The following is a 24,252-nucleotide window of genomic DNA, read 5'->3' on the forward strand; positions in this document are numbered from 1 at the left end:
ACTGGTCCACTTATCCTATCATATGCTAATTCTGGTCTTGATTATTATGCCTTTATTTATTTCAAGATTATATTAATTTATTCATGAGAGGCAGAGACAGGCAGAGGGAGAAGCAGGCTCCATGCAGGGAGCCCGATGTGGGACTCGATCTCGGAACTCTGGGATCATGTCCTGAGCCAAAGGCAGATGCTCAACCACTGAGCCACCCAGGTGTCCTTTTGTATTTTTTTTTTAAAGATTTTATATAGGAGCCTGCTTCTCCCTCCGCCTGTGTCTCTGCCTCTTTCTCTCTCTCTGTGACTATCATAAAAAAAAAAAAAAAAAAAAAAAAAAATAAAAAAAAAAAATAAAATCTTTAAAAAAATTTATATATATATTTTAAATTTTTTCTTAATACATGGTATGGAATATTTTGTTGTTCTTCAAAATTGTCCTGGCTCTTTGGCCTTTACTAATCTTCCATATAAATTTTGAAAACTGCCTGCCATAGTTCTTTAAAGAGACATATTGGGGCTTTATTTTTTTTTTTTAAGATTTTATTTATTTATTCATTAGAGACACAGAGAGAGAGAGAGAGAGAGAGAGAGAGAGAGAGAGAGGGGCAGGCAGAGACACAGGCAGAGGGAGAAGCAGGCTCCAATGCAAGGAGCCCGACACGGGACTCGATCCCGGGACCCCAGGACCATGCCCTGGGCCAAAGGCAGGTGCCAAACTGCTGAGCCACCCAGAGATCCCCTATTGGGGTTTTAATTAGAAAATCATATAAAGACTATTAAGTTAGGGAAGAATGACTTATCCTTTAACATGTACATATTTACCTATATTCATAATTTACCTCCATGAATATAGTTAAATCATGTACATTTATTCAGTCCTTCTAGGCTTCATAATTTTGCCCATAATGGTCTTAAAGAAGCTATTGGAATCATTTTATTTTCTTTCCTTTCCTTTCCTTTTTTTTTTTTTTAATATTCTATCAATCAATCAATTAGACACACACAGAAAGAGGCAGAGACATAGGCAGAGGGAAAAGCAGGCTCCTCATGCGAAGCCTGAAGCAGGGCTTGATCTAGGACCCCAGGACCACAACCTGAGCCAAAGGCAGACACTCAACCACTGAGCCACCCAGGTGCCCCTGAAACATCTGATTTTCAAAATAATTATTGCTGATACACATACTATTAATTATTAGCAACCTTCTCAACTTCTATTTTAAAAATATCTAAATTCCCTAACTTTCTATGGAGATGATTATATTATCTGCAAATACTACACTAAAACCAATTACTACTCCCCTACCTATTTTATTTTATACCATTAGTTAGGACTTCCTTGTAAATTATACAATGTTGTGTACTGTACAGTGGGAATGAGAGCTGTTATCCTTGATTGCTCTTGATTTTAGGAATTTACTGGATGAATGCATTTTACCAGATTAACAACATTCTTCTCCCTATCTTTTTTTAAAAAGATATTTATTTATTCATGTGAGAGAGAGAGAGAGAGGCACAAAGACACAGGCAGAGGAAGAAGCAGGCCCCATGCAGGGAGACTGATGTGGAACTAGATCCTGGGTCTCCAGGATCACGCCCTGGGCTGAAGGCAGCGCTAAACCGCTGAGCCACCCAGGCTGCCCATTATTCTCCATATCTAATTTAAGAAAAATGGAGGTGAAAGATTTAAATTTTTGTATGATCTCTATACCTAATGCAGGGTTTGAGCCTACACCCCAAGATCAAGAGTTGCAGACTTCACAGACTAAGCCAGCTAGGCACCCCTATATGGCTGATTTTTATTTGATAATATATTTAAGATTTGGCCATAGGACTCATCTTTCTCTTATTTTTTTCATGAATATTTGAAAACTAAAGTAAACATGCAAAGAATTCAAAATAGCTAAAACTTATTTTGAAAAACAACAAAATTGGATTCACTCTTCAGTTTCAATATTGACCACAAAGCTATAATCAAGACAGTGTGCTAGTGGCATAGGACTGACAAACGGATAGATGAAGGGGCCAGAATTGAGAGTACAGAAATAAACCTGAAGATTTATGATCAATTGACTTATAATAACAGTGTCAAGGCAATTCGATAGGGAAAGAATAGTCTTTTCAACAAATGGTGCAACATGCACAAGAAATTTAAACTTTTACCTCATACTCTACAGAAACATTAACTCAAATCCAAGAACTAAAACTGTAATTCTTCAAAGAAAACACCATGACCTTCACCAGGCAAAGATTACTTACACATGACATCAAAATCCTGAGTAGTAACAAAAAAAGATCAACTAGACTTTATCAAAATTAAACATTTTTGACTTTCAAAAGACACTAATTAAGAAAAGTGCAAGACAAGGGGTGCCTGGCTGGCTCAGTAGGTAGAGCACGTGACTCTTGATCTCAGGGTCATAGGTTTGAGAACTACACTGGGTGCAGAATTTAGGGGGAAAAAAACAAAACAAAAAAACACGTATTGGATAAAGGATTTACATCTAGAATATATAAAAAGAAGAGGTATTTGAAACGAAGTTGAAGACACCATGAAACTAAACTCAGTAATGTGCTCAGAAATGTTTAATAATCCACTTCCCTGATGCCCTGCCCACCAAAAGGCCCTGATTTGTAGTTTTTTTTCCTATCTCCATGGAATTAAATATCCCTACCATCATCAATACCAAGCTACCACCATAACAGTGTTGAACTAGGGTTCGGAAAAGATACACAGCAGTACACCATTATTTAGTATTTCTACTCTATAGATACACACAATCGAGAGCATAGATATTAGTACTGTTATAAACTAATTAGGAAATGATGAGTTCAAAATATTTAGTATATTTGTTTTCAAGATAATTTATGGTTACCATTGTAGGCATCAACTCATTATTCTAAAGATTGATAAATAAAAGAAACAATTTATCCTGTACAGAGTAACCAAAGAGTTGATAGGGAAAAATTCTTAATATAATTCTAGCTAATAAAGGAGTAACAAAACAAGAAAGTCACCATTTTGCAATCCTTAAGGAAATAATGGTTCTAAAAAAATCATCATTAGTGGTTACTAAAACCATCAGGTTAAATAGAACATAGAACTTTATAATAAGATCAGCCTGAATCCGCTGGCTAATCTTAGCTCACTAAAAAGGAGAAACTCAGATATATGTGCCTCCTGGGAGGATTTAAACTACGACAACAGCTCCTTTGTCTTGGCTGCTAAAATAGCATCCATGGGGATCCCTAGGTGGCTCTGCGGTTTAGTGCTTGCCTTCGGCCCAGGGTGTGGTCCTGGAGACCCGGGATCAAGTCCCCCATCAGGCTCCCGGCATGGAGCCTGCTTTTCTCTCTGCCTGTGTCTCTGCCTCTCTCTCTCTCTCTCTCTCTCTCACGAATAAATAAATAAAATCTTAAAAAATAAAATAAAATAAAATAGCATCCAGACTATGGAAGACCTGGAAATGTCATGATGTGAACCACAACCAAAATGACAAGTACCAACAGCACCCAGAAGGCCAGGGTAATGCTGGTAGCATCAACGCAGGATCAACTTCAACAAACATCACCCAGGTTACTTTGGGAAAGCTGGTATGGTGCATTACCCCTTAAAGAGGAGTCAGAGCTTCCGCACATCTGCCAACCTTTATTAGCAGACACTGGCAAATAAATGCAGGAAAAACAAGACTGAAACTGATTCTACCACTAACAAAATGCAATCAAGTCACAAAGTTCTGCAGAAGGGAAAGCTCCCAAATCAGCCTGTCATCACAGAAGGTTAAATTCTTTAGCAGAAGAGCTGAGAAGATTAATGGTGGTGGTAGTGGTGGGGGATGTCCTGGTAGCTTGAAGCAAAATGGAAGGAGACTCATTAAACTCTAACAAGTGGGCAGCCCCTGTGGCGCAGCGGTTTAGCGCCACCTGCAGCCCGGCAGTGTGATCCTGGAGACCCGGAATCGAGTTCCACGTCGGGCTCCCTGCATGGAGCCTGCTTCCCCTCTGCCTGTGTCTCTGACTCACTCTCTCTCTCTCTCTCTGTCTCTCATGAAAAAATAAATAAAATCTAAATAAACAAATAAATGCTAACAAGTGCTTTTCTCAAAGAGAGAAAGAACAAAGTATTCCTAAGAAATGGAACCTGAATCTAAGCCTGTACAGCTATGTACATAGCTATTACCACTTTTCAGAAAATAAGTAGACTGAGGAACAAATCAAAGAACAATACAAAAGGGGTAAACAAACAAACAAAAAAACCCCAGCCAATTCCAGAATGTAGGTCATTATATAAAACAAACAATTCAGTTTTTGTCAATGACATGGTAAAAGTGAGGAAGGTGTTACGGAAGAAAAGAGAGGCAACAGTGAAATCTGGATCCTGAATTTAAAGATTTGAGACCACTGGGGAAATCTTGACATGGCCTCGGTAGATGATATCAAAGGTTTAGTGTCAGTTTTCTTAAATGTAATAACGTAATTACGACATAGTGACCATGTTTAAAGACATGTTCTCAGTAAAAGATGCCTGAGTGAAAGAGCAAAATCTCATAATTTAAAGATTCTGACAAAATTTTCACAATGAAAAAAAATATGGACTAGTGGCTAAATGAATTACATAAGAGTATAGTATTACTATTCTCTCTTCTTACATGTCTGTTTCAGTTTCTGTTAAAGACAATAAAAGCATGATACTTGCCAATGAGATCACTTCGATCTAGCAACAACTCCAGATCTTTATCACTAATGACCTTCTCTCTTGATCCCTTTACTTCCCTGTAAGGAAACAAAATATTCAAGTCCTTATGATAAATCAAAACTGAATTACATTTTTCTCAAGTTAAAAAAAAGCTTACCTTTCATAATCTCTAGATTTTAATAATTCCATTAATTCCTTAGGGTCTAAGAAATTCTTAGATTGATTTAATCCAGACTGACCACCTTTGAAATGATCTAGAAAAAATTGTCAAGAAATTGAAAACACTGAAAATTACTTTTAAAGCCAAAATATACATTACAAACCAGTAAAGAATGGCTTATGTTAAAAACAACAAGCAAAGTCAAATGTTAATAAGGAAGAAAAGCAACCACAACTCTCATACTCTGCTGGTAGAAGTATAAAATGGTATGCCCACTTGGGGAAAAGTTTAGCAATTTCCTATAGGTAAACATACACTCATTCAAAGACCAAGAACAAAGGCATATGTCCACAAACACTTGAGCAAACAAGAGCACCTTACTCATAAAAAACAAAATCTAGAAAACAATTTAAACATTAATAAAGAATGGATAAACTATTAACTTTTAATACACACAACATCAACAAATCTTAAAATATTATGAACAAAAGTAGCTCCATACCTACAAATGAATTCACATATGAGATTAGGAAAACTTCTCTCTGTGGCAGAAACTGAAACAGTGATTGCCTTTTACTGAGAGACAAGCGAACATGGAAAATGATGCACAAGGAAATGCTTTTGGATGAACCAGAGCTTTGTTACCTTGATCTGGAGGATAGTTACAAGTGTATACATTTGTCAAAATCCATCAATCTGTACACTACCATCAGTATTTTACTGTATGTATATTACCTCAACAAAGTCAGTACTTAAAAAATTCCTTTCAAATTGTTTTTTGATATAAATTTTTCAAAATGCTGAAAACGGAATTGGGAAAAGAAAACTAGACATACATTTTACTGAATTTAAATTATACTCCATAAAGAAAATTTATTTCATCACTAAAATTTCTAAATAAACACAGGTGAAAAAATTTTAATTTGCACAAAATCTTATTAGAAAAGTTCTTTTTTCCTCCAGTGTAAATTCCAAGTACAATCTGAATGTTCAGTCAAGTTAAATTGAAGATTTCTAAAAGCTAACCCACATTTCCTTCAGTCATATATGTGAGACAAAGTATTTAAGTAGAAAGCAGTGGTCGGCTCCATAGCTCAGGGGTTAGAGCACTGGTCTTGTAAGTAGAAAGCAGGTAGAAAAGTAGTAGAAAACAAACTGATAGTGATTTTCAACAGTATCATGTTCCTATTTCTCTAGGCTTCACAACTTATCTGTTTTCAACTTTTTTTAAGGTAGCCATAGAGCCAATTTCTCCAAATAGAATTTTATATTACACAAATAAAGGTAGAATTTTTCTAAAGAATCTTAGGGAACAAAATATAAAACACCAATGCCTTACTTCCCCTACTTCTCAGAATCTTTTCTAGTTTATAAACACTGTATTTGTGCCTGGGTGACTCCATTGGTTAAGTATTCCTCTTGATTTCAGCCCAGGTCATGATCTCAGGGTTGTGAGATTAAGGCTTGCACTGGGTGGGGTCCATGCTGGGCATGGAGCCTGCTTGAGATTTTCTCTCTTCCTCCCTGTCTATCCCCGCAACCCTCTCTCCCCATCTTCAAAAACAAAAACACACCATTTTAAAAATACTAGGTTTAAAATGATGAAAAGAATGTTCTAGAGCCAAATATTTTTTGAAAAAGTGAGTTCAACCAAGTAAATACATTTTTTAATAGCGCTACTTCAATGTATTTTTAGTATTTAATATACTGGACTTGTAAGAAATGGCTTGAAGTCTTCATAAAGTCTTTTGGCAGGTAGTCTCTTACCAAAAATAAGCATTAACATCATGCCAAATCCCCAGGACAGAGGTTAAGATATAGCACTTTGAAAGTGTCCTGGAGTTTTCTCTGCCCCCTCTGCTCCTTACCTAGATACTACCATTAGTTTTTTCTTCATTTCTGTTTATAGTATTACAAACCTAGTATAGGTCTTTACAGCTGTAAATTCCCCACTATTTATTTTTTTAAGTAGACTTCAGGCTCAGCATGGAGCCAAATATGGGACTTTAACTCATGACCCTAAGATCAAGACCTGAGCTGAGATCGAGAGTCAGATGCTGACCTAACTGAGCGACCTCTTCATTAACTCTTTAAATCCTACACTAAATTGTGCCAATTTCTATTACAAGAAAATAACAGTAATGAAATCTCACAATATACAACAGACAACTGAAATAAGCAAAGTACTACAAAGTATTATTTACTTTTGTGGATGATCAACTTTTCCAGTTTTCTTTTAGCAGCTGCTCTTTCCACAATTTTCTGATCGATAGTATTTGCTGTGACAAGACGATATACAACAACTGGCTTTGTCTGACCAATTCTATGACATCTATCCTGGGCCTGAAGATCCGACTGAGGATTCTTAAAGTGATAGAGAAAAAAATAATATTTAATAATATTTAACAGTTTATTTATTATTATTTTAAAGATTTTATTTATTTATTCATGAGAGGCAGAGACCTACAAAGAGGGAGAAGCAGTCTCCATGCAGGGAGCCTGATGCGGCACTCGATCCTGGGACTCCAGAAGCATGCCCTGAGTCAAAGGCGATGTCCAACCGCTGAGCCACCCAGGGGTCCCAATATTTAACAGTTTAACATTAAAGTTATTTAAACTCCTACTAAATGGGTAAAGTCAAATGCATGATCCAATCGAATCTTTTAAAGTCTCCTAACTCATTTTAGATTCCTAGAATGGTTCCAATGATAAAATATGTTCAAGTCTTTACATACAGGGCACTTGGTAATGATTTTTGTCTTAAGATGGGATACCCTTTCAAAACAGATAAAACTGCAAAGCATACAATGAAAGATAATAGATAAAACTGCAAAATGCACATTGAAAGATAAAAAGTTCAGAATGGAAATATAACAGTATATTGCCATACTTCCAACTTACCCAATCACTATCATAAATGATAACTGTATCTGCTGCAGTCAAATTAATGCCCAGGCCACCAGCTCGTGTACTCACTAAGAAGATAAATACATCTGGATCTGTGTTGAAGCTGTGCATCTAAAAGCAGGGAAAAAAAAAAAAAAAAGTAAAGAATAACCAGCATTCTTCAAACTAAGTATGAATTCTTCAGTATCTACAGCACTTTCAATATGGAGTAAATAAATACTGAAAAACCCAGAAGTCATGAAAGTTGAAAAAGACCAATTTGCTGAAAAAAAAAAAAAAAAGAAAGTTATCAGACTCCCCTCCCATGAAAAAAAAAAAAAATTGCTAAGCATACCTACTGCCCAGGTTAAGACAGTAAACCGGGGAAGCACTCTAATCAATTTGATCTTTAGAGGGCCTTGAGACTGGGTAACTCAGGCCAGTTACACAGATACATAATGCCTATGTGACTAACCTTCAATGGAAACCCTGCACACGCAAGGCTCAATGAGCTTCTCTGGCTTACTTCACATGTGCAGTTACAAACTGCTGCTGGGAGAATTAAATGCTGCCTATGTGACCTCACTGAAAACTCACATCTAGTTTCTCCTAGACTTCACCCTATGTGAGTCGACTTTTTTGCTGATTTCTTTTAAAGATTTTTTATTTATTTATTCATGAAAGACAGAGAGGCAGAGACACAGGCAGAGGGAGAAGCAGGCTCTGTGCAGGGAGCCCAATGTTGGACTTGATCCCAGGACTCCAGAACCACATCCTAGGCTGAAGGTGGCGCTAAACCATCGAGCCACCCAAGCTGCCCCTTTTTGCGGATTTTAACCTGTATCCTTTCACTCTAATAAATCATAGCAATGAGCATTAGAAATAAAAACAGAACTAATGCTAACCAAAAGAACCAAAGAGGAAAATTATTTTGTTACAACAATTAAAAGGTGTATCCACTGGAGACTGAATCAATCATTCAGATCTAGCAAATAATTAGCTTATAAACATCTTTTGCTTAGGTTAATTTCATTTGTTTTCCAAGCCCCTCTTTTATTAAGGACATTTTTGTTGGGGCACTCGCGTGGCTTAGTTGGTTAAGTGTCTACTGGAGGCTCAGGTCATGATCTCTGACCCTGGGGTGGAGCCTCACATCTGGCTCCCTGCAGAGGGAGCCTGATTCTTATCCACCCCTCTTCGGCTCCCCCTGCTTATGTTCTCTTTCACTCTAATCCTGGAGACCCGGGATTGAGTCCCACATCGGGCTCCTTGCATGGGACCTGCTTCTCCCTCTGCCTGTGTCTCTGCCTCTTTGGGTCTCTCATGAATATAAACAAACAAACAAACAAATATATAAATAAAAAGATATTTTTGTTAAAAAAGAAAACTCCCACATCACAAGGGAAGTTTAAGGAAGAATATTTAATAAAACTATTTTTTTTTTTTTAAAGCCTAGGTCATCTTTTCTTAAGAAATAAGGACCGAACAACAACAAAAACCCCAAGTGGTTTCCCAGGAGATGGGGTAGGCAGGTAGGTTGCCTGAGAGAACTTTCTGAGCTGATGTTAAGTTGTTGTACCTTGATAGGAGTTTGGGTCACACATATATACATTCATTAAAACTCAGATAATAAACACTTTCCTTTATTCACCTCAGGATATGTAAAATTTACCCAAAAAGAAAAAATATGCTGAAATAGAAGTATCATCTGTAATTTATTTTGAAATATCCCCCAAAAGATAAAATGTTAAGTAGATACAGAAATGGACTGATTCTTGATCACATGTATGTGACAAAAAAGGAATAGGATAGGGATCCCTGGGTGGCGCAGCGGTTTGGCGCCTGCCTTTGGCCCAGGGCGCGATCCTGGAGACCCGGGATCGAATCCCACGTCGGGCTCCCGGCGCATGGAGCCTGCTTCTCCCTCTGCCTGTGTCTCTGCCTCTCTCTCTTTCTCTCTGTATGACTATCATAAATAAATAAAATTAAAAAAAAAAAAAATTAAAAAAAAAAAAAAAAAAAGGAATAGGATAAGCTAACAGCAGGTTCTCGGTGGATTTACAGTTGGTTCCTGTAAAATTCTTCAACTGCTATAGAATTTAAATTTCTAGTGAAATGTTGGAGTAGAGGTAAGAGCCAAACTCAGGAGAAAAAAAGATCCGGTTATCTCAATATCCTTACAGTTACAGTGGTAGTGAAGTAGGAAATTAAGTCAAGTTGGACCAGAAAATATACATAATTTAAGAAACATTAAGGATTACTAAATAAAAATGCTTATATTTTTGACCCTGCTACAAGGTGTTTAGTCTACCAATTTGAGGGTCTACTCTGAACATTACATTAGAAATCAAGACAGTTACAAAAGAGAATTTGGTATGTATGATGTAAACACTCTTACATTTTTTTCTCTCTCTGAATAAGACATGGATCCATCAAGCCTGCTAAAGTTGAAATTTCTGAAGTGGCAATAATCCATCAAAATGTCCAACATTCTTGTCATTTGTGAAAAAAGCAGCACCTGAAATTTAAATATATCAATTTATGTATCTGTATCAATTAATAAGAGGTAATTAAGCAACTGAAAATCCAATCAAAAGTATCACCTTGTGACCTCTGGCTTTTAGTTCTGGCAGCATTCGATCCAAAATTAAGAATTTCCCAGAATTTGTTACCAATTCTTCATCAATCTTATAAAAGCAGGCAAAGAACAGAAAAATCAGTCACAATAATTACTAGTAATGTCTTTTATCAAAATAAAATCCAGGTAAATAGTTCATTTTCAATGACAAGTCCCCATTAAACTTTAAATTAAAAAAAAAAAATTGAGGGACGCCTGCCTGGGTGGCTCAGCTGTTTAGCGTCTGCCTTTGACTCAGGGTGTGATCCCAGGGTTCTAGGATCGAGTCCCACACATCAGGCTTCCTGCATGGAGTCTGCTTCTCCCTTTGCCTGTGTCTCTGCCTCTCTCTCTGTGTTTCATGAATAAATAAAATCTTAAAGAAAAATTGACCTTATTATTTGATCTTTTTAAATCAGAAGATAGTTCTTTCTCAAGGAAAGACACACTCTAGAATTTAAAATTGAGGGCACCTGGATAGCTCAATCGGTTAAGCACCCAACTCTTGATTTCAGTTCAGGTCATGATCTCAGAATCATGAGATCAAGCCCCAAATGGGGCTCCACACTGAGCATGGAGGCAGCTTAAGATTCTCTCTCCCTCTGCCCCTCTCCTGTTTACACACACATACTCTCTCAAAAAAATAAATGACTTCACAAAAATGGAAATCAATTAAATTAAGTCCCCCCTTGATTTATCCTCCCCGCTCCTCTCCCAAATGCTTTATTTTTAAAAAAAATTTTATTTGGGCCACGTGGGTGGCTCAGTGGTGGAATGTCTGTCTTCGCTCAGGTCGTGATCCCAGGGTCCTAGGATCAAGTCCCACATCAGGCTCCTCATAGGGAGTGTGCTTCTCCCTCTGCCTCTCTCTGTCTCTCATGAATAAATAAATAAAATCTAAAAAATAAAAAGATTTTATTTATTTATTTGAGAGAGAGAGAACATGAGTGGGGGCAGAAGAGCAGAGAGAGAAGAGGAAGACTCCTCACTAAGCAGAGAGCCTGGCACTGGGCTCAATCCCAGGATGCCATGATGAGGACATGAGCCAAAGGCAGATGCCTCACCAACTGAGCCACCCAGGTGCCCCTGAAAGGCTATTTTATAATAGGAGAACTATAAGTTTAAACTTACTGCACAGATGTCGAAGTTTATTCTTTTTTTAAAGATTTATTAATTTATTTGAGGTGAGGGAGAAAGGGAGGTGGTAAAGATAGAGACGAAGAATGAATTACAGAAATCAGAACAGTACACTATTAAATGGTATTCACCTTAAACTCCTGTGTGACTGGGTCTATAGGGTATTCAATCAAATATGGATGATTACAACACTTACGAAGGAGCATCATTATATTCTGCAGTTTCAGATTAACTTCAGATTCCACAGGGATATTTGTTTCCACAACAGCTCTACCAAAAACATAATCCATGAATGTGAGAAAGACAAAAAGGATCAGTTTAAAGAATACTTAAATTTATTTTAAACTCACACCTTTCTCGGTCTACTTCTGGCTGCATTTGACTGATCAATTTTTCCAATTCATTAGGGAAATCATCTATTTTGCTGTAATTTATTGATTTTCTGGCTCGCCGTCTTGGTCGTCCAGTGGGACTTAGCTCAACGGTTTCTTTCTAAAAGTGAATTTAAAAAGGAATGTATGTTTAAGAAGCTATACCCTTAAATTCTAAACATATACAAAGCGGGTTGTAATTTCTTTAATGTGCAAATGTTTTTAGGCATAAGGAAAAAAATAATGGTCTTTCATCATCAAGTTTAGTGATTTCCAAAGGCACAAAATCAAGGATCTATAAATTTTGGCCAACTGCAAATGTCATGTGAAGTCGAATTATTTTAATGCTTACGACAGTATCAGAGAATTAAGAGTAAATGCTTTCATATATCCACGGAAAAAATTAAGGATGATGTAACTGTTTTGAACTTATATAAAGAAATTTAATAACTTAGGGCTAAATTAAGGGACTCCACATATTTGCGTTAGAGAGTATTTCTTTGGCTTTAACACTGCAATGAAATTCCTCATATTAAGTAACGATTATAAAGTTCTAGTAGCTAAAAAGACATATCCTCCCTTTAATTATAATAAAAATTGGGGAAGATAATTTAATAGTTGTACAAAACAGAAATGTATAGAGCCACTAATGTTTTGAAAAGAAATAGGTTCATGGCATACAGTAAAAAATCTAGACATTTAAACATAATTTAAAGGTCTTCTAGGGCAGCCCCAGTGGCTCAGCGGTTTACCGCCGCCTTCGGTCCAGGTTGTGATCCTGGAGACCCGGAATCGAGTCCCATGTCAGGCTCCTTGCAGGGAGCCTGCTTCTCCCTCTGCTTGCGTCTCTGCCTCTCTCTCTCTGTGTCTCTCATGAATAAATAAATATAATCTTAAAAAAATAAAATAAAGGTCTTCTAAACTTTAGTTATAAGATAATCATATTCCACTTTAATCTTTTATAATATGGTGGGTGACTAAAGAAGGTTGTTCTTTCAAATAACGTATTCTATTAAATTTTTTGGAGATCAATCACTTCCTATAAAGGGCTTATGTACATGGAGGGGAGACTGGTCTAGCTGAGAAAACTCTTAGTATATACTATGTGCTTGTTCAAATATATTTCCAAGTCCATCCCCAAATACCATGATCAGGGTTAATCTAGGACACAATAACAAATTTTAACAAACATTCCAGATAACTATAAAGCAATTAATGCATGAGCCATCAACTGAATTTTAGTAGGATCACAGAATTACTAGGTGACAATTTTTTGTTATTCAACTTATGCTTTATATGCTAGTTAGAACTAGTTACCCTCTACAAGTCCTAAAAAGAGGTGATAAGCACTAAGATTAAAATCAACCATGAAATTTCCAATGCCAACTGTTATTTATAGTTTATTTCAAATCTACACTCTACCTCACTGCATCCAAACATGTTTGCAATTGTACGGTTCACAATGGCTGTATAAAAGATCTCTTGTTTCTTTGAAAGTGGTGCATAAACAACTACTTCTCGTTTAGGAGGAACTTCAAGAGCAACATCAGATTTTAGTCTTCTCAGTAAGAAAGGTGTTAGAATCTAAAATTTAAACATAAATAAAACATGTGAACGTTAAGCATTCTTATGCTTTCAAGGAATACTCTCTCCACATACCTCTTTGTCCTCTTTTTTCCTTTATAAATACTATTAAGTTTTGAAAGGAGAGATAAAATATCTTCTTGAAATTTCTTCAGACCAGACCACATGACAAACTCATAGTTTTTATCCAAAACATTTCAAAATTTACCAATTTTTCAGAAACTCTAATATATCTTGAATATTTGAGAAAGTAGAAAGATGACATTAATGCCTCTTAGGATTAAAGTTACAGCCCACAGCATTTAAAGTGAGGCTTTGGACTAGTAGAAAACTAACACACCAGGATGCCTGGGTGACTCAGCAGTTGAGTGCCTGCCTTCGAATCAGGGCGTGATCCTGGTGTCCCGGGATCGGGTCCTTCAACGGGTTCCCGGCATGGAGCCTGCTTCTCTGCCTCTCTCTCTGTGTGTGAGTCTCTTATGAATAAGTAAAATCTTTAAAAACAAACAAACAAAAAACCTAACACATATGGATGTGTGAATGTAGAAATGGATGTAGAAATGAGTTTCCTTCCAGGGGTTCTTAAACTTCAGGGGCGCCTGGGTAGCTCAACTGCTTAAGCATCCGACTTTGATTTTAGCTCAGATCTTCATCTCAGGGTCTTGAGTTCAAGCCCCATGTTGGGCTCCAAAATACAACAAACTAGAAGTTCTAAACTTCAAGCTTAAAATTACTTTTATTCATCTTACTGTTATGTGAGGACATGTAATTTTCACATTTATAAACACAGAAACAAGAGTTCTTTAATTGTATATCCTTTATAACCTTACCTTGAAATACAAATTGATAACTGACTTACATAAAGAAAATCCATTTTAGGGCTTTGTACTTAAATACTCCACAGGTATAGAGCCAAGCACAGAGAGACCTTACCAGTGACAGAGGAATTACTAGCAGTTTAAGAAAGAAAAAAAAAATCTGTAAATAGGAGCCCAGAAACAAATACACCAATTATCAGGGAAAAAAATACAAATGATTTGGTAGGGAAAGTATGATTTGGGATTTTATTTTTACTTGCCATTTTTGTACTATTTCACATTTTTATCATGAATATGTAAACTTTAAAGAAAAAAATTATAATGGATTTTGAATACAACTGTCAAAGCACAATTGAGAAGTTTTTAGGCTCACATATGAAAATGACTAGATCTTTGTTGGATTATGTTTGTCTAAAGTCAAGAAGAAGGGGATCCCTGGGTGGCGCAGCGGTTTGGCGCCTGCCTTTGGCCCAGGGCGCGATCCTGGAAACCCAGGATCAAATCCCACGTCAGGCTCCCGGTGCATGGAGCCTGCTTCTCCCTCTGCCTGTGTCTCTGCCTCTCTCTCTCTGTGACTATCATAAATAATAAAAAAAAAAAAAAAATTAAAGTCAAGAAGAAGGATGGGTGAAGACTGCAGGGAAAAAATATGGATCATGCAAGGAAGTGAATTACTCAAATATTACTGGCAAACACTGGGTAAAAAACACTCATTTTTTGGCTGATAAACCTATGAATAACCACAGGGATAAAAGGCATCTACATGAAAAGGACAAAATTTTGAAAAGCACTTTGAGCTCTGTTATAAAATGACTTCTGGGGGTAGGGGAAAAGCAAGGGAGAAAGTAAATCTGAGAGGTTCATTAATCTAGGGGGTTCCTTTTTTATTCTAGGAGTCCACATTAAGAAGAGTAAGACAAAGTCATGACCTGGTGCAGCATATGCAATACATTCTGTTCTCTTTCTTTAGCAATAATATCTTCAGCAGTTTCAGAAAGACTAGTGATATCAAACCAAGATTCAAAGCTGTAAGAGAAAAAAATGATTACAAGTTAACCTATCACATAAATCAATTATATTGACATATAATTGATGTCAATAGAACTTGCCAAAAAGCTATCATTTTAATCCAACTACCTAGAAGAAAGGAGTTAATTCTAACTAAGAGCACAGGTTTGAGTAGGTTAGAAAGAGGTATAGAAAATAGTTAAATAATTGGCTTACCTACCTTTTCAAGTCATCAAATACATCTGGCAACAAAAAGTTTAGCAATGACCAAAGTTCTGACAAATTGTTTTGCAAGGGAGTACCAGTCAAAAGAAGCTTGTTATCTGCATTGAATCGTTTTAACTCCCTGATTAGACGGCATTTCATGTTTTTAATCCTGTGTCCTTCATCTACTATTAAGTATTTCCAATAGCAGTGCTAGAAAAGGAATTTAGGGAAAAACTTTAAAATGATGATCTCACAATTTTTCCTAAAAACAATTCTAAAAATAAAACCAGGGATGGATGTTTAACTTTATCAAATGGCATTTCTGTATCTACTGAGATAATCTTATTTTCCTCTGATCTATTAAAAGGATAAATAAATTCCCTAAAACTGATGTATACCTGTGTTTCTAAAATAGACCTCAGGAGATCCCTGGGTGGCTTAGTGGTTTAACGCCTGCCTTTGGCCCGAGGCGCGATCCTGGAGTCCCGGGATCGAGTCTCATATCGGGCTCCCTGCGTGGAGCCTGCTTCTCCCTTTGCATCTCTCATGAATAAATAAATAAAATCTTAAAAAAAAACATAGACCTCAGTTGGCTATGTCTAATTAATATCCATCTACTTTTAGATTATTTATTTCACTTTTATTTATTAAAAATGTTTTAATTCACATTTTTTAGTCAAAGAGGTCAAGTCTTCAGTTGGCCTCGGGAGTGCAGTTTGTTAAGTGTCCAATTTGATATTGGTTTAGATTGTGATCTCAGGGTCATGAGACTGAGCCACGCATTGACTTTTGCACTCAAGTGTGGAGTCTGTTTGGGATTCTTTTTCCTTCTTACTCTATCCCTCCCACTTGTGCTCTTTCTCATTCTCTCTCAGAAAATAAATAGATCTTAAAAACAATGAAACAAAAAACAAAACCAGCAGTCTGAGTTTCCCCTGTGTAATGCTTTGTCAGGTTTTAATTAGTGTTATACTAAATTCCTAAAAAAGAACTAAAAACTTTTATATATTTATAGAATGTTCCACATGTTCTGAAAAATTAAGAGAATTTTCATTCTTGAGGCCTACATCTGAAATTGACACTTTCAAGGTGTTCTCCATTTCTTACATAACTATTGGGTTTGTTTAGCATTTCCCTTTTATCTGGAGGCAGTTTTTGTAATTTCTATCCTCACAGAAAGCCACCCATCTATTTTCATTAAGATATCATAAAAATTATTTTAATTTTTAAAAAAGATTTTATTTAGTTATCATGACAGAGAGAGAGAGAGAGAGAGAGAGAGAGAGAGAGAGAAAGGCAGAAACACAGGCAGAGGGAGAAGCAGACTCCATGCAGGGAGCCCAACACGGGACTCAATCCTGGGTCTCCAGAATCAGGCCCTGGGCTGAAGGCAGCACTAAACTGCTAAGTCACCTGGGCGGCCCAAAATTATTTTAATTTCTTTTTTCAAAACCTGGTAAAAAAAAAAAAAAAGTAAAAACAACAAAACCACAATCTTATTCAGAGCTTTATAATATCAAAGGAGAAAAAAAAAAAATCCTGTAGAAAAAGCAAAAATGACAAAAAAATCTTATTTTTATTATCTGTACTTTCTCTTTTATCTTGATCAGGCAAGCATAAAGTTCATCTTCAAGTAAGTATCCTCGGAGAATAGGATTGGCAAATTGGGGGAAGAGTATGAAATGGGGCATTTTTTGCATTTCACTTTACTACATTATAAATGTAGTAATTTCGTATAAATGTTCTGCTATAAGCAGAACAAAAAAGCTTTTTTTTTTAACATAATACTGACTTTTAATTTTTTATTTTTTTAACAAGTATGTAGAAAACATACTCGTCAACACTTCTTTCTTGTGTTCTTTTATTTTTTATTTATTCAGAGGCAGAGAGAGAGAGAGGCAGGCAGAGAGGCAGAGACACAGGCAGAGGGAGAAGCAGGCTCCATGCAGGGAGCCCGATGTGGGACCTGCTCCCGGGTCTCCAGGATCACACCCCAAGCTGCAGGCAGCGCTAAAGCGCTGTGCAACCGGGGCTGCCCCAATACTGACTTTTTAAAAAGAAAAACAACTTGAGATTTCTTTTGCTGGTAATACCAAATAACCTGAATAAACCTCTCAACTATAACACATCTACCATAAAAAAGCGAAACAAATATAAATGAATATACGAATGCAAAGAGAAAACCCAATGCAACAGAAACAGTGAGGGTTCTGAAAAATGATTTATTAACAGATATTTCTGTTGCCACTCAGCAATAAATAGGAGCCCTGCACCCTGAAAGTAAAGATCCTTAAAATGATATCCTAAGGGGCACATGGGTGGCTCAGCCAGTTAAGTATCTGCCTTTGGCTCAGGTCATGATCACAGGGTCCTGGGATTAAGCCCCACATCAGGTTCCCTGCTAAGGGGGAAGTCTGCTTATCCCTCTACCTCTGCCATTCCTTGTGCTCTCAGGCTCTCTCATATCTGTCAAATAAATAAATAAATAACATCTAAAAAAAAATGATATCCTAAGTTCAGTGAAAGGGAGAATTACAAAAATTCTAGCCACTAGCAAATGGAATTGATAAGAAAGTTTATCTGTTCCAATATGGGTGGGGTAGGGAGGTCAAAATAATTATATCTTCATGTTATATTATTTAGTAGAAAACTGAAGTTTCAAGACACAATGTATCGATTATATCTATATACTAATAAAAATACTTAATACAGCAGCAGCATTCTCAGAATTGCTTTGAAGTCTGTATGCTTTTTCCTACACGCAGTGTATACTGCTTTTACTATGAAATAGCATAATTGCAATTCATATTCCAAATTTCCACTAGCACACAAGTAAAATTTGATATACCAACCAGAGGAAAGAAAAAGAAATTAGTAAAGAACCTATATGTGATATAGGTGGAGCAGTAATAGAAAAGTGCAAATATCAAAAAATGAACAGGGAAAAAAAAAAAAAAAAACAACAGAGAGGCAATGAGCAAAGGTTAACTTTCCAACTATTTTGTAATGTGGGCACTGATAAATAAGTAGCTATGGCACACACAAAAAACAGGTATGCCATATATCCAGAAGTAGTATAAAAATAATTTGTCTTCATATATTCTATTCTTACTTAAAATTAAATGGGCAAGTTCTACATACTTAAAACATAAGTCAGATATATCTGTAACATACTCAGATTAGATTTATGCCTAGCTGATATTATAGCTATAGGTCAAGTGCCATCAACTTTTTAAATTCTTGTTAGAGACTACAATCTTCTCCTCAATCTATTAATATAAACTTATGGTTTCTAGAAGAATCTGCAGAACACAATCTATTGCTTTCATCAGAAAAAAAAAATTACACAAATGCTTACTGGATGGTAAGAAAGTGCTATGAACTAAGAAAAATGTGGTTTATGGATTACTAAGAGTTTAATAGAAACCAATCGTACCTGTAATGCATTTCGGTCTCTCATGGCTATTTCAAACGAAGTAATTACCACAGGATGAATCTGCAGTGTCCCTTTTCGCTTGTGAATATTCTTTACCAATTTTCGACGTTCCTGCTGGGTCCCATGATACAACATAGTAGGAATCTAAAAGATTTTATATTGATTTATACAAACTTTAGAACAAAATGCAAATATCAACAATTTGGAAAATATACAATTAATCATTTAGGAGAAAAAAAAGATAATTTAATCTTAGCTCTGTCTATAGCAAAATGAGTCAATTCCCTTTAATATTCTACTACTGTAAGAGAAAACAAGCCATAAAAACAAATCAGGTTTAAGGCAAGGATATGGCTAAGATGATACGTATAAATGGAAGGAAAACACCATAGAAAGAGAAATAATTTCTCTTTAAGTTCAGTCTTAAGTGAATGAAATTATCCAATGCACTGAAAATGATCCAGGGATATATTTGGCAAATATTTGAGATTACTAATACCTATTCTTCCATATACACATAATGTGGATTTTGCTAAAATTTGAAAAATAACTCAAGTACAGGTGCCTGGTTGGCGTAGTCAGAGGAGCATGCAACTCTTGATCTTGAGGTCATGACTTTAAGCCCCATCCTGAGTGTACAGATTACTTAAATAAACTTAAAAAAAAAAATCCTCAAGATATAGTGTTTCTGTAGTGCAGAAACCATATAATTATAGTAACAATTCTACAATTGAGGCAACAAAATAAAATATGTGAAACTATAATATAGTCAACAAAAGGAAACACAGCTTACATCTGGTGTAAACCTCTGGAATTCAGCCATCCAGTTAGGAAGTGTAGACAAAGGGCCACATACAAGAAAAGGTCCAGGTACTCCTCTCTGAATCATCAATGCGATTGTAGCAATGCATTGAACTGTCTTCCCCAATCCCATTTCATCTGCTAAAATGCCATTAATTCCATTTTCCCAAAGCATCTGGACAAAATAATACACAATGTATTTAAATTCTGATATAAACACCTGTTGGATTCGCAATAGTTTATTTCTTCTTTTTACTCAAAGATGGCAATTATGGTAAGACTGACATTCATTGTTATAATAACAATTGTGGGAAGTTGGTTATCAAAGCCATAAAAGTGCTGGCAGACTTGAATAAAATTTAGTGTAGATAAATTAGAAAGTATCTACACGCAAAAGTTTCACATTTAATAATGAAACATGAGGGGTGCCTGGGTGGCTAAGTCAGTTAAGTGTCCGTCTTTGGCTCAGGTCATGATGCCGATCCTGGGATCAAGTGCCATGTTGGGCTCTCTGCTCCGCGGAGAGCCTACTTCTCCCTCTCCCTCTGCCTGCAGCTCCCCCTGCTTGTGCTCTGTCAAATAAGTAAATAAAATCTTAAAAAAAAAAAAAAACGAAACTTGGAACAACTCAAGTTGTGCTACAGCACATTAATAGGTTATTATGTAGAAATGAACCAGTATCTCGTATTAAAATTAAGAATTCATTACCCTAAGCCATTCCATGCCTTCCACTTGGTACCATCGCATCACTCCTCCTGTGAAGTGTTTTGGTTGTTGAAAGGGTACTGGCTGTCCATTACATTTCCGAACTGGGTCAAAAAAGAATTTAGTGTTCTGCCTAACTGCTTGAGACAATCTATCTTTAATTATGCTATTTGAATCTTTGTTTTTCTGAAGGTCTTCTACACAGAGATTAGAAGAGGAGCTTTCTTTCTGTAAAGAAACAAGCTTAATTAGAAGTTTGATACATAATGCTGTTACCTTCTATTTATCAGAAAACTTAATCAAAATTTACCTAGTCCTATAATCCATTAATCAAATATGGAGAAATAAAACCATTTGTGGAAGAAAACCTAAGAGACAGTTAACCCCATTCTCTCACAAATGTAAAGCCATTGGAAAAAAAAAATCTGAAAATAACTCTTTCAGATTACAGGCACACGCTATTGAAATGACCTTTGTAATTTTACCTCCCATCCAAACCTCTAAAATTAGCTACTCAAGAATTTATTAGGGATCCCTGGGTGGCGCAGCGGTTTGGCGCCTGCCTTTGGCCCAGGGCGCGATCCTGGAGACCCGGGATCGAATCCCACGTCGGGCTCCCGGTGCATGGAGCCTGCTTCTCTCTCTGCCTGTGTCTGCCTCTCTCTCTCTGACTATCATAAATAAATAAAAATTAAAAATAAAATAAAATAAAATAAAGAATTTATTAAAAACTATTTTCTTAATAGTAAGTTCTTTCACCGAAAGCAAAGATAATGAATAATGTCTGTAAAAAACAGAAATGAAAAAAATTTTCCTTTCAAGGAAACAGAAACATTTACTTCCATCTAGATAATTACTTTCACTGTAGGAAAGGGGGAAATTAAGTAAAGTTTAAGAACTCACTACATCACACTTGAGTATCAACTTATCTGCAGGGACTCATTACCAACCTATGACCAATGACAGATTTTATTGGTTAGCGATGTCCACAGCCCTATATTAAGAATGTGAACATGAGGATTGAGTCAATTGAGATGGGAAAGTCTTATAAATGAGAAATACCAAAAATAATGTCACTAGATATTCAACTGGAAAATTACAAACCTGAGTTTCACTATTCCATACATAAAAGTAATCAGTGATGAGCATCCCAAACATCAAAACCAGAGCCGTAAAGCTTTTAGAAGAAAATAGAGGGCAGCCCCGGTGGCGCAGCGGTTTGGCGCCACCTGCAGCCCGGGGTATGATCCTAGAGATCCAGGATCGAGTCCCACGTCAGGCTCCCTGCATGGAGCCTGCTTCTCCCTCTGCCTGTGTCTCTGCCTCTCTCTCTGTGTGTGTCTCTCATAAATAAATAAATAAAATCTTAAAAAAAAAAAAAGAATATTGATAACCTCATGATAGGCAAAAATTTATTATAAAAGACAAAAACGCTCTAACCACCAAAGGCCAGGGTGGGGGAATGATAAACTGAGCTACTATAAAACTTTAATGAAAGTTCTGGGGTGCCTGGGTGGCTCAGTGGGTTAAGTGACTCCTGGTGACCTGGGATCAAGCCTCACTTTGGGGTTCCCTGCTTAGCAGGGAGTATGCTTCTCCCTCTCCCTCTGCTCTTTTCACTGCTACGCTCTCTCACTTACACTCTATCAAAACAAAAACAAAAAAACAAACCAAACACCTAAGAGTTCTGCCTATTAGAAGATACCATTAAGAAAATGAATAGACAGGGATCCCTGGGTGGCGCAGCGGTTTAGCGCCTGCCTTTGGCCCAGGGCGCGATCCTGGAGACCTGGGATCAAATCAAATCCCACATCGGGCTCCCGGTGCATGGAGCCTGCTTCTCCCTCTGCCTGTGTCTCTGCCTCTCTCTCTCTCTCTATGTAAATAAATAAATAAAAATTAAAAAAAAAAAAAGAAAATGAGTAGACAAGCCACAAACTGAAAGAAAGTACTGTACATAAATCTTGACAAAAATCCTATACAGGACACCTGGGTGGCTCAGCGTCTGAGTGTTTGCCGTCAGCTCAGGGCATGATCCCGGAGTCCCGGGACGGAGTCCAACATCGGGCTCCCTGGATGGTGCCTGCTTCTGCCTCTGCCTATGTCTCTGCCTCTCTCTCTCTGTGTCTCTCATTAATAAATAAAATCTTTGAAAAAAACAAAAAAAGAACCTATACGTTATATAAAGAACTCCTATATCAACAATAAAATAGAAACTTCTATAAATTGTATAAAAGAAAACACACAGCCATTAAGAGGATGAAAATATGCTTTACATCATTAGTAATTACGAAAACACAAAATAAAACCATACAAGATTCATTCACATTCAGTAAAAAGGCTAAATAAAAGACTAAGTGAAATGCTAGGAATAATATCAACAGAAACTTTTGTATATTGCTGTTAAAGAGTGAAATGCTGTGTTCAAGAAAAGATCTTTATTTTCTTATAAAGTTAAACATACATTTATGATATGACCCAGCAATTCCATTCCTAGGTATACAACCAAGAACATGAAAGCATGTCCACACTGACTTGCACACAAATTACCATGGAAATCTTATTCATAAGTCACAAACTGGAAACAACCCAAATACCTATCCAGAAAATGGATAAAGAAATTATAATATTCATTCAATGGGATTCTACTCAGCAATTTAAAAAAAAACTAGTAATAAACAACAATATAAATGAATATCAACTGTGCTGAGTAAAAAGTAATAGGAAATAAAAGACTACATATTTAGATTTTACTTGTATGAACTAGTCTGTAATAAAAGTTAAAAAAATTGGGCAAAACTGGTCTGTGACAGAAGTCAAAAAGCAGCTGCCTCTAGGTTTGGTGGTAGGAGAAATGACTGGCAAAGGATACAAGGGATCCCTCTACCATATGAAAATGTTCTAAATCTTGATTTGGGTGATAGTTACACAGATGTATATATTTATCAAAATTCATCAGAATTAACACAAACATTGTATACATTTACTTATACTTACTTATAAAATGGTCAAAATTTCATAGCAAATCACGGGAAATGAGATTGAAGGTCTATCTTTAAAAAATACAACTGAATATTTTAAAAATACATGCTTAGGGACACCTGGGTGGCTCAGCAGTTGAGTGTCTGCCTTTGACTCAGTGTGATCCCAGGGTCTGGGATAGAGTCCCACATCAGGCTCTTGGAGAGTCTGCTTCTCCCTCTGCCTATGTCTCTGCCTCTTTCTCTGTCTCTCATTAATAAGTAAATCTTTAAAAAAATATGCTTAATCTCATTTACATTTAATATTGTTGAGTTATAATTATCTGTTAATTATCATAAACTAATTCTTATACTGAACAAAGAATAAATATCAATGCACTTATATATAAGATGTAAATTTTGGTCAAAATTATGATGGGTAAACAGAGTATCTCTCATTTTATAATCATGTCATCAATTTTCCCAAAAGCCTATTATTAATCTTAGATAAGTAAGTTAATTGCTATATCCCCTGGTGAACATTTTCATGTTACAATTGTTTCTGCTTCCCAAAGAAATCTTGTAACTAAAGGGACTTGGATAGTGATTACTCAGGTAACAAGGAACTTCTCCACATAAAATGAGGGTGGGGTGAGAAGCCTTCCCAAAAAGATCCAAAGACAATATTTAATGTCAAAAACAAGATTAAGGCATCTTTCAGAGTTTCCACAAGCTGTGGAATATATACATATGGAATGCACATGGTTACAGGCACTTGCATTACCACTTAAACTCTCAAGGATCTATAAACTAGTATTTACACATTAAGAAACATGCAACAGGACACCTTAAGTTGATACATAAGGAAGAAAT

General features: G+C 36.3%; 1 protein-coding gene across 3 annotated transcripts in view; it reads right to left on the reverse strand.

Annotated features, from left to right (window-relative positions):
* The window catches only part of HELLS (helicase, lymphoid specific), a 45,826-nt gene that overhangs the window by 2,483 nt on the left and 19,091 nt on the right, over window positions 1–24,252 (reverse strand). For all 3 annotated transcript variants that reach the window (XM_041745516.1, XM_041745517.1, XM_041745515.1), the window contains 14 exons: window positions 20,423–20,647; window positions 19,707–19,889; window positions 18,914–19,057; window positions 15,491–15,687; window positions 15,192–15,288; window positions 13,283–13,444; window positions 11,842–11,981; window positions 11,621–11,759; window positions 10,339–10,422; window positions 10,134–10,253; window positions 7,751–7,867; window positions 7,054–7,213; window positions 4,847–4,943; window positions 4,690–4,766 (listed from right to left, as the gene is read on the reverse strand). In XM_041745516.1, the coding sequence (XP_041601450.1) occupies window positions 4,690–4,766; window positions 4,847–4,943; window positions 7,054–7,213; window positions 7,751–7,867; window positions 10,134–10,253; window positions 10,339–10,422; window positions 11,621–11,759; window positions 11,842–11,981; window positions 13,283–13,444; window positions 15,192–15,288; window positions 15,491–15,687; window positions 18,914–19,057; window positions 19,707–19,889; window positions 20,423–20,647 (1,942 nt within the window). The remainder of the gene's footprint in view (window positions 1–4,689; window positions 4,767–4,846; window positions 4,944–7,053; window positions 7,214–7,750; window positions 7,868–10,133; window positions 10,254–10,338; window positions 10,423–11,620; window positions 11,760–11,841; window positions 11,982–13,282; window positions 13,445–15,191; window positions 15,289–15,490; window positions 15,688–18,913; window positions 19,058–19,706; window positions 19,890–20,422; window positions 20,648–24,252) is intronic.

The sequence above is a fragment of the Vulpes lagopus genome, chromosome 2 (genome assembly GCF_018345385.1).
Source record: "Vulpes lagopus strain Blue_001 chromosome 2, ASM1834538v1, whole genome shotgun sequence".
NCBI lineage: Eukaryota > Metazoa > Chordata > Mammalia > Carnivora > Canidae > Vulpes > Vulpes lagopus.